This window comes from Spinacia oleracea, chromosome 5 (genome assembly GCF_020520425.1).
Source record: "Spinacia oleracea cultivar Varoflay chromosome 5, BTI_SOV_V1, whole genome shotgun sequence".
NCBI classification, from domain to species: domain Eukaryota; kingdom Viridiplantae; phylum Streptophyta; class Magnoliopsida; order Caryophyllales; family Amaranthaceae; genus Spinacia; species Spinacia oleracea.
In genome coordinates, this window is record NC_079491.1 from 113609293 (window position 1) to 113624104 (window position 14812).

General features: G+C 35.5%; 1 protein-coding gene across 1 annotated transcript; it reads left to right on the forward strand.

Moving 5' to 3' along the window:
* Positions 1 to 1107: 1107 nt before the first annotated feature.
* LOC110790286 (catalase) lies at positions 1108 to 6851 on the forward strand. The gene is made up of 8 exons (XM_021995073.2): positions 1108 to 1446; positions 1583 to 1679; positions 4091 to 4368; positions 4890 to 5666; positions 5763 to 5852; positions 5994 to 6061; positions 6237 to 6330; positions 6433 to 6851. The coding sequence occupies exons 1-8, from the start codon at positions 1432 to 1434 to the stop codon at positions 6490 to 6492; spliced, it is 1479 nt and encodes a 492-aa protein (XP_021850765.1). The 5' UTR covers positions 1108 to 1431; the 3' UTR covers positions 6493 to 6851.
* The last annotated feature ends 7961 nt before the right edge of the window (positions 6852 to 14812 follow it).

A 14812-nucleotide genomic window follows, 5' to 3' on the forward strand; every position in this document is an offset into this window, starting at 1 on the left:
TCAAGTTGTTAATCAAGCCACCATCCTAATCAGTAACCAAAGGCGGAAAGCTTTCAAGCATGTGGGAAGGAATGAACTATTTACCAATTGAATGATCACTTAGGAATTAGGGTTTGCCTAACTAACCAATTCAATTCGTCAGGTAATCAATTCAATGCTTCACACAGGCTGGAAGATCGAGTTCCGATCGACGTAGAAGAATACTGCCGCCGCACAAGAGAAGACGAACTGCGAAGAAGCAGAGAGCTGGATCAAAGGGAGCAAGGCGAAGAAGGAGAAACAGGCGGAGAAGGTGAGGCAAAAGGGAAAACAGAGGAGAGAGGAATGGAAGGAATAAGGAGAAAGAAACAAATGGGAACCGCCAGAAATGAATCAGGAAATAGAGAAGGGAAAAAAAATTTAGGAAATATGCAAGAACCAAGGTTTGAACCTTGGTTGATTGAGCAAGTAGGATAGAGCCATCAAAGGAAAGCAATTTGGGAAATTTTTCTTATGAATAGTGAATATCACCTATATGTGACTCAAAACACTATGCTTAAGCATAGTGTTTGAAGTTCATACATTTTAAAGGTTTGGGATAAGGAAAAAGAAAATGTTGTTCTTTTTATGTGTTTTGTTCTTTTTTTTTTTTTTTTTTTTTTTTGTCGTTTTATGAGTTCTTGTTATTTTATTTTTATTTTGATTTTGTTCTTTGTCTTTTGTAAAAAGGTTGTTGTTCTTTTTTAAAATTATTGTGTTCTTTTTAACTTTTTTTTACTGATTTTAATAATATTATCGGTAATATATTTTTTTTTCTGTTGCATTTTTCACATGATGTTCTTTTTGCAAAACAGTTGTTCTTTTCATAGTTTATCAGGAGAGAGAATATATATTTTTTTCATTTTTGTACATTTTTCTTTAGTTTTTTAACATTAGTGTTCTTTTCAGATTTTGGTTAATATTCTTTTCGTTTACTCTATTATGTTCTTTTTCGATGTTTTTTTTTGCATTTTCTTTTAATATTTTTGCGTTTTGATGTAGGTGCACGTAGATCTACGTGCAGGGCTCTACACCCTCCGCGAATTGATTTAAAATAGAGATGGAGTATCGGGAAAAATAGAGCATGGGCCGCCAAGTTAATAAACACAGAAAAAAAAACCCCACAATTGAACAACAATTGGGAGACAGCCAAAACGGCATTTCATGGTGATAAGGATGGTAGACAATATTTTCAGGAAAGAATTGTCTAGATATTTGTTCATTTAAAGCTTATCCAAAATTGAATTATTAAGCATTATTTCGTTACAATTTATGCGTAATTTGATCAGTTAGTGCGGTGTACTGTGACTATAAATTTGGTAGCTAGTCACCTCACTTCAAATCACATTGATCTCTTTTTTCTTGCTCTAACATCTAATTCTCTCTCTCTATCTCCCTCTTCTTCATCTTGCCATGGATCCATCTAAGGTTTGCTTTAATTTCCTTTTTACATAAATAAATATTATTCCAGAGTACTTCATATATAATAATCCGATTATTATTAAATGACATTATGATAAAAGAATATAGGGATTTCGAGTTTTGATTCGGGTTTTTTATGCAGTACCGCCCGTCAAGTGCTTATAACTCCCCGTACTTAACCAACAATAATGGTACACCTATTTGGAACGATACTTCTGCCTTAACTGTTGGCCCTAGAGGTAACTATTGTTTTTTCTTTTGGTGGTAAATAAACTGATTTATTCATTTTTTTGTTGTTATTACATATTTAGCGTACTTTTAGTTTCTTAATTTAACGCCTTGAGAATAAAAAAAATTAAATTTTAAGCAGAAGGAGAAGTTTTGATATTGGTTGATACGTGTATAAGTAGGATTACATCAACCATGCTATTGATAATCCATATAGATTTAGGCATTTAGCTAGAGATCGTTCGATGCGTGTGTTAATCATCGATCATCTTTGTGGATCGGGAGCGCCTCTAACTTGTATTTGGATACACCTAAAACTAAGTGCACCAAATGGTTGAACAACTTTTTTAAACGGATACAAATCATCAAATTAGAAAAGGAAAATAAAAAACTCTTTGGTATACCTTACTCAGTTACTCCAAGTGCGCAGCAAGAATGTGTAGCGGATCGGATGTGCATGGTGTTTTTTTTTATAAGATTATGTAAATATTAATTATAGTTATGTTCGGTACTGTTGGAAGATTTTGATCTTGTACAATATGTGATTTATGTAAAAGAACACGTTGTTCGTTGTTACTAAACGTTTAACATGTCCATAGATCTGAGTTTTTTACTAGATTAGTTTCACCAACTTAAGTTCTTATGAGTAAATATATAAACAATGGAAGAAAATTTTGAGTATAAACAATTATTACATCTGTTTCAAAATGAAATTTATACTTTTCGTTTTACTAAAATTCATAATGTTATTTACACTTTGTTTTATTTTATTTTTAGACATGAAAATTAACTACTTACATTTTTTACCCCGTAATATTTACAATTTCCACTCACTTCCTCTTGCTTTATTCATTTTTTCCTTACACCCACCCATATTTTTTCTCATTTCTCTTACTCTTATATTTTACTTCCTCCATTCTTTTTTAAATGACACAATTGTACTTTTGGCACTATGCATATAATATACTTTGACCATCAATTTGATTTATACTTAACAAAAAATATAATCATGTGGGGTCTTGATTATCACTTTTGGCACTATGCATATAATATACTTTGACCATCAATTTGATTTATACTTAACAAAAAATATAATCATGTGGGGTCTTGTTATAATCGTCTCATCCTATAGTTTTATAATATCAAATTTTTATAATTTTTAACCATTGATAATAAAAGGTATTAATGGTTGAAATATTGCATTGGCAAACGTGACAAAAAAATTATGTCATTTAATAAAGAATGGAGGAAGTATTATATTCAACCAACTTTTCCATTTTTTTTCTTAATCTTTGTGTAAATAGTAACCCAAATTCTTATATGAGACTGTCCTCACCATCAACTGATGGTGAGACCAGTTCACACTTTCGAATTTAGGTATGTTACTTCTATAGTTTAGATATGTTACTTTTTATTTATAATTTTAGAGGAGGTATTTTTTTTTAGTTTAGGTATGTTACTATACGTGTTACTTTTTTTATACGGAGTAGTTTTAGGGAGATACCTTCTTAGTTTAGGTATATTACTTCTATAGTTTAGACATGTTACTTTTTCTTTTTTTTAATTTTAGAGGAAATACTTTTTTTAGTTTAGGTATGTTAATTCTGTAGTTTATACATGTTACTTTTTTTTATACGGAGTAGTTTTAGGTATGTTACTTCTATTGTTTAGACATGTTACTTTTTTTTTTAATAATTTTAGAGGAGGTACTTTTTTTAGTTTAGGTATGTTACTTCTATAGTTTAGCTAGACATGTTACTTTTTTTTTTATATAATTTTAGATGAGGTACTTTTTTAGTTTAGGTATGTTACTTCTATAGTTTAGACATGTTACTTTTTTTTATACGGAATAGTTTTAGGGGAAGTACATTTTTAGTTTAGGTATGTTACTTCTATAGTTTAGACATGTTACTTTTTTTTATACGGAATAGTTTTAGGGGAAGTACATTTTTAGTTTAGGTATGTTACTTCTATAGTTTAGACATATTAGTTTTTTTTTTATATATATAATTTTAGGGGAGGTACTTTTTTAGTTTAGGTAGGTTATTTCTATAGTTTAGATCTGTTACTTTTTTTTTATATAGTTTTAGGGGAGGTACGCTATTGGTTTCGCGCTCGTCACACCATCAAGTTGATGGTGTGACTGGTCTCACAGGAGACGTGCTGAAATAGTAATGGCAAACATCTGAAACAAAGGTAGTACTCAATTTAAACAGTTGTAGGAAATGGTAGCACCACATCACCTATATTACCTAATGCAATAAAATTTTGTACTCATTGGACAATCGATTATGTTTTAACATTTGTTTTGATAAGTGGTATATTAATTTGAACAAATGTTTTAGCTAGATCAATAAATGTACGAATGATTTATTTACATGGATGAGTCATGAGTGTGGTATTATTTGAACAAAATAAACAGGTCCAATTCTGCTGGAGGACTATCACCTGATTGAAAAGATAGCAACCTGGACACATGAGCGGATACCTGAACGTGTTGTACATGCTAGGGGAGCAAGTGCCAAGGGTTTTTTTGAAGTTACTCATGATATCACTAACCTCACTTGTGCTGATTTCCTGCGCGCCCCTGGCGTCCAGACGCCTTGTATTGTCCGATTTTCCACTGTTATTCACGAACGTGGTAGTCCTGAAACACTCAGGGATCCTCGTGGTTTCGCCATCAAGTTCTACACTAGAGAGGTAATATTATTACTGCCCTGTTACGTTACATTTTATATGCCCGTATTCATAGCTCATACATGACTTAACCACCTAATACTTGATTTAAGCTTTGGTTTTGTCTGATTTTTCTACTTCTTGTTATGGTCTTAATTTTTCTGGTCTGGTCTGGTCTGGTCTGAATGTTTTTTGATAGTGTTTTTTGTGTTTTTCTAGTCTGGTTTAATTTGATTCTTTCTAATCTGGTCTGAATGTTTTCTGTTAGTGTTTTTTACATTTTTTCTGGTTTATTTGATTTTTTCTTATGATTTGATTCTAACAAAAATAAGTAATAAGTAATAAGCAATAAGAATAAAGTGAAGAGAACAACACCTTAATTAATTGTCAATTTAATTTGCTAGATCGAACTGCAGCATATCCCTATTGTACTTGATCCTGTATGATATGATAGTATGACAGCTGAAAAAATTTCAATAAGCTAGGTAACTAAATTTTGTTTAAAAATGTCTGAATCAATTTGTGGTGATGATATATGGTTGCAGGGTAACTTTGATATTGTGGGGAACAACTTCCCAGTGTTTTTCACCCGTGATGCAATGCAGTTCTTCGATCTGATCCGAGCATTTAAGCCTAACCCAAAATCCCATATCCAAGAAAGCTGGAGGTACATGGATTTCTGCTCTTACCTCCCAGAGAGTCTAAACACCTTCACTTTCTTCTTCGACGATGTGGGAATTCCTATCAATTACAGACACATGAATGGTTCTGGAGTCCACACCTTCACTCTAATCAACAAGGCAGGAAAAGTAACATATGTCAAGTTCCATTGGCGTCCAACAGTTGGGGAAAAGAACTTGCTCGAAGAAGAAGCCATTAAGGTAGGTGGCGCGAACCACAGTCACGCCACACAGGACTTGTATGAGTCTATTGCAAATGGGAATTTCCCAGAATGGAAACTCTACATCCAAACCATGGACCCTGCTGATGAAGACAAGTTTGATTTTGATCCACTTGATACCACTAAGACATGGCCTGAAGATATCTTGCCATTACAGCCTGTAGGACGTCTTGTGTTGAACAAGAATGTCGATAATTTCTTCACTGAAAATGAACAACTGGCTTTTGATCCTGCACATATTGTTCCTGGGATTTATTTCTCCAATGATAAGATGCTTCAAGCTCGTACTTTTGCATATGCTGATACACATAGATACCGTTTGGGTGTCAACTATTTGCAACTTCCTGTTAATGCTCCTAAGTGTCCTCATACCAATATGCACCGCGATGGTGCTATGACCATGATACACAGGGATGAAGAGGTTCCTTATTCAATCTTTTCACCTCAATTTTACTTATTAAAACTCATTCTTAGTTATCATCTACTAATGGCCGGTGCTTAATTATGAATGTTTTAGATTGATTACTTCCCATCAAGATTTGATCCTCTTAGGGAAGCTGAGAGACATCCAATTCCAACAGCCATCATACATGGAAGACGTGAAAAGGTAACTAATTTCTTCAATCATTTATCTTTGCCAATTTATTGATCGAATTTGTTACTCAATTATTGAGTCTAGTTTGGACTTGAGAGGGACATACCAACTTTCTTACGAAATTTTCACTTGTTTTTTCCTTATTAAATTTAGCAAATCATTCCAAAGGAGAACAACTTCAAGGAGCCAGGAGAGAGATACAGATCATGGGACCCAGCAAGGTGAGTGTAGTCCCTTTCTGTTTGTTACAATCTAGTCATCTTAATTAATTAAGTGGTCGTTCAAAGTTATTACGACAGATAAACCATTGATAAATAGTCATATGACATCCACCATCATAGTTATCACTGAAAACTTAAGGTAGTGCATAACACACACTCCACTCTGTTGTTGTAGGCAAGAGAGATTCATTGGGAGATTTGTTCAAGCTCTATCCGATCCACGACTCACTTATGAGATCCGCAGCATTTGGGTGTCATACTTGTCTCAGGTAATTAATAACCAAAGTAATTACTTTCATTTTCAACGTAGTCATTATTTTTTATTTTAGCGTTTTGACTTTCAATAACTTTGCTTCATAAAAATGTTACAGGCGGACAAATCTCTGGGTATGAAAGTAGCAAGTAGGCTCAACGTGAGACCAACCATGTAAAATCGATCCATACACACATCTGGATGTTTACAATGAGGATCATCGTGAACAATTGAGTATACGTATGACATACCAGTCAATTTGTGAATTCCTCTATTATCTACACGAGCTTTCTCCTTTCACCTTTACAGAAGCATATTAGGAAGTATTATGGACCAAATAAAGATCTACCGTCTATTTTACCTTGCATTTGGTTTAATTTCTCCCATCTTGTAAGAGATCTTAAATGTGTTTGTGAACGAGTCTAATTAATAATTGTAATCATGCTTGTGCAAGTTTCCTGTAAGTTGATCTTTGAATATGGCTTAGTAATTGTATCAATGGATGAAAATCATAATTTTAGTTATACTCTATATGTACTTCGGAAGGGTATTTCGATCAATTGTTCCATTGAATTTCTCGTTGATAGATGCGATACTAAGAGGTGTCAGAAGCTAATCCGACTTCGATAAATCATCTGTTTCGAACTCTAACCGAACTGGTTTGACCCGGAAAGTTCCGGACCGAAACTCGATCTGTAACCGATTTGACTTTACCCGACACCCGTTTCACCCGATCTGAACTCCACCCTTAACCAGTTTGATCCGACCCGAACTCCACCTGTCACCGGTTAGTTCCACCCAAACTCCACCCGACACCGACTTGACCCGACCTAAATTTCACCATGCACCGATTTGGCTCGGTAAATATCTGATTTGACCCGATTTGGTTTGACCCAAACTATTGTCTAACCGACACCGATTTGACCCGACCTAAACTCCTCCCGACACCAGTTTGACCCGACCTGAACTTCACCGGGCGCCTATTTGTTTAGCTGTATTTGGAGTATATTTATGACGTATGTTCTTACACACTATAATCGTTATTATTTAGTAAGTTTAACTTTGTGTCAACTTAAAGAGTTACTCCGTATATTCTTAATTTCTTATTTATTTATATATTGAGTATCTACTGTTTACATATGGTTCTCGTTATATTATCATTAATCATCTTATAACTTAAAACCAACTCTAATTGATATAACTATGTTGTAGTTTAGTAAATTAAAAATACTGGCAAATACGTAGATTAATAACTTGTTTAATTAGAAATAGAATGAAAACATTAATCGGTAATGACTTGAAAAGATCTAGAATGAAATCGATCCAACCCGAGACCTAACTGAGATGACTCGAACCGAAATCGAACTGGTACTGAATTGACTCGAACTGGAATGACCCGAGTCAAAGTTTACCCGACACAAAGTTACCCGACCCGGGTTTGACCCGACAAATCCCGTTTAGAACCCGACACGGGATCACCGGGTCTGTTTTCGACCCGAACCGAACTTGAACAGACCCGAAATTTACCCGAACTCGGCAACAATTGACCTGAAATTGACCCGAACTGAATAGACCCAACCCAAACCCAATCTGATGCTGATAACTTTTGACCCGAACTTGACCCGAATCGAATAGACCCGAACTGTCGTGGATCAACCCACAACCCATCCGGTGACCCGATTTGACACCTCTAGCGATACTCTTTTCCACTAATTGTTCAACACACTATTGTTTACATGGCATCAAGGTGCTTTAACAGTAGCTCATTACTATTAGATGAACGCAAAAAAAAAACAATCGCTTGCACGTAATACGAACATTTAGGTGCAATCTTCTATATCTATTACTATATACTAAAAGAGACACTAGGAATGACACGTGTTATTTCCTGGTGCGATTTTTTCCCGTCAAATTTTTTATTTTATTTTTTTACTTTAAAATAAATAAATTACATTACGTTTTTTTAGGTAATTAAGATAAAAACATATTTTAATTACCATAGATGTGTACTGCATAATATATTATTGGAGGAAAGCGAAATCAATATTATTTTTTCCTTTATGATATAATTTTTTTATGTATTAATTTAACTTTTTAATCTGATAAGAAATATAAAAAAATATTGATAAATGAAATTCTAATGTTAGTCTACTATTAATAATATAATACATGGTAACTGGTAAGTAAGAATGTTAATTAAAATAATAATACATGGTAAATAGACTAACATATAAGTTTATTTATCAAGATTTTACTCAATTCAAAATATGTTGTGTTTGACTAACTCGGTTATGCTCGGGTCTTTTCGAAAATTAGTCTTGAGTCACTACAAGAAAGCGCGTTATTACCAACCTTTTTTACCGACCGCCAAAAAAACAGTCAGTAAAAATAAATTTATCGGCCGCAAATTACGCAGTCGCTAAATTTACCGACCGAATAAAGAGCGGTTGGTAAATTTAAAATTTACCAACCGTCTTTAAAACGGTCATAAATTTAGCGACCGCTCTAGCTCCATTATGACTAATTAGCAGTCGGTAAATACCCGACTATTATCAAAATAAATTATAAATTTTAATAACCGTTTATTTAATATCTCCGACCAATAAGCGGTCGCTAAAATAAAATAAAAAAATTAAAAAAGTAACTACTCAACACAATTACTGACCACTCTTTTCTCAACTCCCTTCCCTCCCAAAATAATCACCCGATAAATTACGGTAGCGAGGAGACAGTGGCAATCAGCCAATCACCGACGTCGCACACCTCCTCCCGGCGACCAGAATTTGTCGGAAAAGAATAACTTTCGAACAGACACCTTCCAAACCCCAAATTCTAGGGTTTAAGTTTGTAATCTTTAGTGATAATATTGTTCAATCACTTTCAAAATTATTCACGTCGCAGCCACGACCGCGCACAACTCAACCACCTGAGATCTGGCCGCCACCCACCGCGCACAACTCAACCAAATCTCCGACGCAAGGCGCCCCCCACCCACCGCCACCTGAACTCTCGCCGCCACCCACCGGCCCCCCACCGCGCACAATCCACCCTCCCCACCGACTCGCCACCCACCAAGCCAGCTGCGCACAACTCCACCGGCCCACCCACCGGCGCACAACTCCACCCGGCGGCGCACGGTATTAGCTTTTTTAGTTTCTTAATTTTTCATAATATTACTCAAATGCTTCAATTTATCAAACCCTAACTTTGTTGTTTGTATCAAATGTAGATTTTCTATGTGAACTATGTGAACTCTTCGATCTTTGAAGGTAACTTTTTTTTCTCTTCCAATTTAGTGACCCATAATTATGGAATGACTTGTTAGATAATCAATATATTTTTTTTCAATGAATTTATGGAATGACTTGTTGGAAAATTATGGAGATGTATGGAAATTATGGAAATTTTATGAAATTTTCAAGGAATGACATATTTAATTATTCTCTAATTATTCTCTATTGATATGCGCATATTGATATAGCATAATCTATTGATATTGATATGCGCATATTGATTATTCTCTATTGATATGCGCATATTTTCTATTGATATAGCATAGATTTGGTATATATTCTAATTATGTATAATCTATTAGTATGTGTAAGATTTTATGAAATTTAAATTTATACCAAAATTTCAAGGAATGCCATATTTAATTTGATGTATGTTAATGTAATGAAATTTTGAAGAAAGTTTCAAGGAATGTCATATGAGAAACAACGAATAATTTAGAGAATGAATTTGAGTAGTAAGTAAGTTTATTGTAAATGCATTTTATTATTTATATTTGATTTTTATCCTTATTGGCTTGTGTTTAAGTAATTATTGATCTTTATATAAATTATAAGTAAATTATTGAACTTTATATAATTTATAAGTGCGTTTGAATAAATTATTGATCTTTATATCATTAATAAATTATTTAACTTTATATCATTAATAAGTATTGATTTTTATATAATTAATAAAATCAATTATTTGATTGTTTATTTAGAAAACTTCGAGCGGTAGTTAGACTATATAGTAGGTTTAGTAACATGATTAGTGTGAGATGTGTAGAGATTGGTTAGTAACATGTTTTTTGTGAGATGTGTAGAATTTGGTATCATGAAAAGAAGAGAGCGTAGTTGGATGTATGATAGACTCGACGGGCGCAATCTTAAGCCCGACTTTCTCAAGGGGGTTGGAGAGTTCATTGAGTTTTGCAAAGAGCATCCAACATGCAATGATGGTGACAAAATAAGATGCCCATGCCCCTTGTGTGATAACAGACGTTTTCATGATACTGAAACAGTTAGAGTACATTTGTACAAGAAGGGGTTTGTTCGTAATTACTATCAATGGATATGTCAAGGGGAAAGCTTAGTAGAGTCCTCGCGTGTTCAGCCAAATCAATATCGGGATATGGTTATTGATGCTCTTGGAAATAATCAAGAGCATTTGTTGAATGAAGAGGGTAATTCAGTTGAAGAAGAACCAAATGATGAAGCTAAGAAGTTTATAGACCTTCTAAAGGCAGCTGGAGATCCATTATATGAAGGGAGCAAACTCTCTGTGTTGGAGATGGCATCAAGAATTGCAAGTTTGAAATGTGAATTCAACTTACAACACAGGTGTGTAGATGGGTTTGCATCTTTGATGAATGATGCGATTCCAAATAACAACCAAATGGGTAAAACTTTCAATAGCACAAAGAAGGTTCTTGAGGGCTTGGAACTTCCTCATGAGAGGATCCACACATGCCCTAAAGGTTGTTTGCTCTTCTGGAAAGGCGATGCACAGTTAGATAAATATAGAGTATGCGGAAGTGATCGGTATAAGAAGACTGCAAAGGGTAAGCTTATTCCAGCAAAAGTTCTAATCTATTTTCCAATCACACCGAGGTTGCAAAGGTTGTATTCTACCAAGAACATTTCGGAGGATATGACTTGGCATGCCAAGAATCCCCGAGTTCAAAACACCTTCGCACATCCTAGTGATAGTCAAGCGTGGAAGCACTTGGATACAACCTTTCCTAATTTCGCATCAGAGCCACGAAATGTCAGGCTTGGTTTGTGCACGGATGGATTTGCCCCCCATGGTAAATTTGGATCCCAATATTCATGTTGGCCAGTTATTCTTACACCATACAACTTGCCTCCATCGATGTGTATGAAAAGACCATTCATGTTCCTTTCTTTGCTCGTTCCCGGTCCTAAAAATCCTAAAGGAAACTTGGATGTGTACATGCAACCACTCATTGAAGAGTTGAAACAGTTATGGGAGGTTGGGGCTATGACTTATGACATCTCAAGCAAGCAAAATTTCAACCTCCGCGCAGCTCTTTTGTGGACTATTAGTGATTTTCCTGCATATGGCATGCTATCTGGATGGTCCACTGCCGGAAAGAAGGCTTGCCCTTATTGTATGGATAAAAGCAAGGCATTTTGGCTTGAACATGGAGGTAAAGTTTCATGGTTTGATTGCCATCGACAATTCCTTCCACATGACCACCCTTTTCGAATAAATAAAACAGCTTTCTGCAAAAACAAAGTTGAAAATGGCATGGGTCCGCATATAATGTGTGGAGAAGAATTGTGGCAATGTGTGAAGGACTTGCCTAAAGCAACTGATGGTCCTGAAGCTCTTAAGAAGTTGAAGAGTGCCAAAAAGGGTTGGTTCAAACAAAGTATTCTATGGGAACTCCCATATTGGAAGGATTTGCTTCTTCGTCACAACTTGGATGTCATGCACATTGAAAAGAACTTTTTTGACCAACTCATAAACACTGTGATGGATGTGAAAGGCAGCACCTCGGACACCACTAGTGCAAGGAAAGATATGGCTAAGTATTGTAAACGTCGGCAGTTAGAGCTTGAAAATGGAAATCAAACCATGCCCAAAGCACCCTTTGCACTTGACAAGGCTCAAAAGAAGGTGTTATGTGAACGGGTTCGAGACTTGAAATTCCCGGATGCTTATGCTTCAAACTTGAGCAGGTGTGTTAATCTTCAAGCATGCAAGCTGTATGGAATGAAGAGCCACGATTGTCATGTCTTCATGGAGAGGTTACTTCCGGTTGCTTTGAAGGAGTTGCTTCCCTTGCATGTTAGGAAGGCAATTACAGAGATTAGTCAATTCTTCCGAGACTTATGCGCCCCCACTATCAAAGCGAGTGACATAGATCGCTTGGATAAGAATATAGCTGAGATCTTGTGCAAGCTAGAGAAGATTTTTCCACCTGCATTTTTCAACTCAATGGAACACTTGCCAGTTCATCTTCCACATGAGGCAAAGGTTGGTGGTCCCGTCAAGTACAGGTGGATGTACCCATTTGAAAGGTAATGAAAGTAATACAAATAAGCGTAAATAAATTATTACTTTAAATATCTTATATGTATACTAGTAACGATTAATAACACTTACATAATTTATAGGTTTCTTAACCATTTGAAGCGTAAGGTTGGAAATAAGGCACGTGTAGAAGGCTCCATATGCAATGCTTACCTAATGGAGGAGATTTTGAACTTTTGTTCCCACTATTTTCAACCTGAGGTTGACACCAAAGCAAGGGATCTAGGAAGAAACGTCCATTCGGTTGTGCTGAACCAACATGACGTTAATATCCCCGAGATGTTCAGGGTTGATTGTGGTCATGCACCTACTAAGGGCCGTTTGCGCTTCTTGCAAGACATGGAGTATGATCGAGCACATCTTTATGTGCTTGCAAACAGTGGTATCTTAGGTGAATATGAAAGGTAATAAACTATAATTTAATTATTGTAAACTCTTCTAACGACGTATTTAACCTTGATTTCCTTAATTACCATAGGAAATTTGAGGAGCACATTCTCCAAACTCAACCTCACATTGTAATGGAGGATATTTGGAGTAAATGCGAAGCCCAGTTCCCTGGATGGTTTAAGTCACATGTGAGATTAATTGTATTTTGCTTTTATTCATATACAATATTAATTACTTACACTAGTCATTGAAAGAAAAAAAAAATTACTAACTAATTCTACGAATTAGGTTCTCCGGTCTTTGAGTCCTAATGATGTGACACGGGCGCTTGCGATGGGCCCCTCTAGACAAGTAAGGACATGGAGTCGGTTCTATGTGAATGGATATAATTTTCAAACTCATGACTACGGCAAACACAATTCAACTATGAATTATGGAGTGTGTGTACAAAGTCCTGATGAAGTTGACTACTTTGGCATTTTGGAGGAGGTGATTGAAGTTTCTTATTGTGGTAAGCTTCAAGAGTACAAGACAATCTTGTTTAAGTGCAGCTGGATGGATTCCGTGAAGGGTATGAACATTCATGAACAATACAAACTTGTTGAGATCAATCATTCTAAGAGATACCCAAAGTATGACCCGTTTGTATTGTCTTACCAAGTTAGTCAAGTATACTTTGCACATTACCCCAGTTTGAAGAAGGATAAAGCCCAATGGTGGGCTGTGTTTAAAACTAAGGCAAGGTCTGTGATTGATGCTCCGGTTGACTTAGACTTTCTGCAAGAAGATGCAAATGAGGTTTCTTCAACTCTTTGTGCTCCAGATGAGATCCCAGATTATGAAGATCAAGAAAATGATGATGATAATGACGATATTAATGATGGTGATGTTGATAGTATGAGTGATGAGGATGAGGATGATGATGATGAGGATGAAGATGATGACGTTGGTGATGAAGATGAGGATGAAGATGATGACGTTGATGACGATGATGATGATGGTGGATACGAAGATTAACTTGATCGTGCTGATTTTGATTCTATTTGGTTGTTTAATTTTAGGTTCAAGAAATATTATGTGTGTTGTCTTTTATGATTGAACTTTGAATTATGTAGTTGTTTATTGAACTTATCATTGAACTTTGAATTATGTAGTTGTTTGTTACTTGTTATTAGGTAACTATATATGTAGCGTTAGTTTATTAATGTTAATGCTTGGTTTGTGTTCTACTAAATAAACAGATGTCCAATCGAGGAATTATGTAGTCGTTTGGTAAACTTATGATTGAAATTTGAATTATTTAAACTTGGTTTGTGTCCTACTAAATAAACAGATGTCCAATCGAGGAGAAAATTCAGCCATCCGTAGTCGTTTAGGTGCACGTGGAGGTGGTCGTGAAGGTGGTCGTGGAGGTGGCCATGGAGGTGGCCATGGAGCTGGCCATGGAGGTGGCCATGGAGCTGGCCATGGAGGTACTACACGGGTGACCCAACCCTCACTTGATACCTACTTTGATGATGACGAAACTCAAGGTCAATACTCTGAAGAGGTGATACCTGATTCACAAGCAAATGAAGAAGCTGAGGATTCTGGAGTGATTTGGATGGCACCGGGTGAACTTTGGTAAGACTTAGAGTTACATTTCAATTATTTTATCTCATGTATGAATTTTGTAAACTAACGTTACTTGTGTTTTTTCCTATTCCACTATGTAAGGTTTGATCACAGTTCCATTTCGCGGGATATTACTAACGTCATCCAGAAATATTTCAAGA

Coding starts and splice junctions, on each gene's coding strand:
- LOC110790286 (XM_021995073.2), top strand. Junction 4,369..4,889: donor TCAAGTTCTACACTAGAGAG/GTAATATTATTA, acceptor ATATGGTTGCAG/GGTAACTTTGATATTGTGGG. Junction 5,667..5,762: donor TGATACACAGGGATGAAGAG/GTTCCTTATTCA, acceptor TGAATGTTTTAG/ATTGATTACTTCCCATCAAG.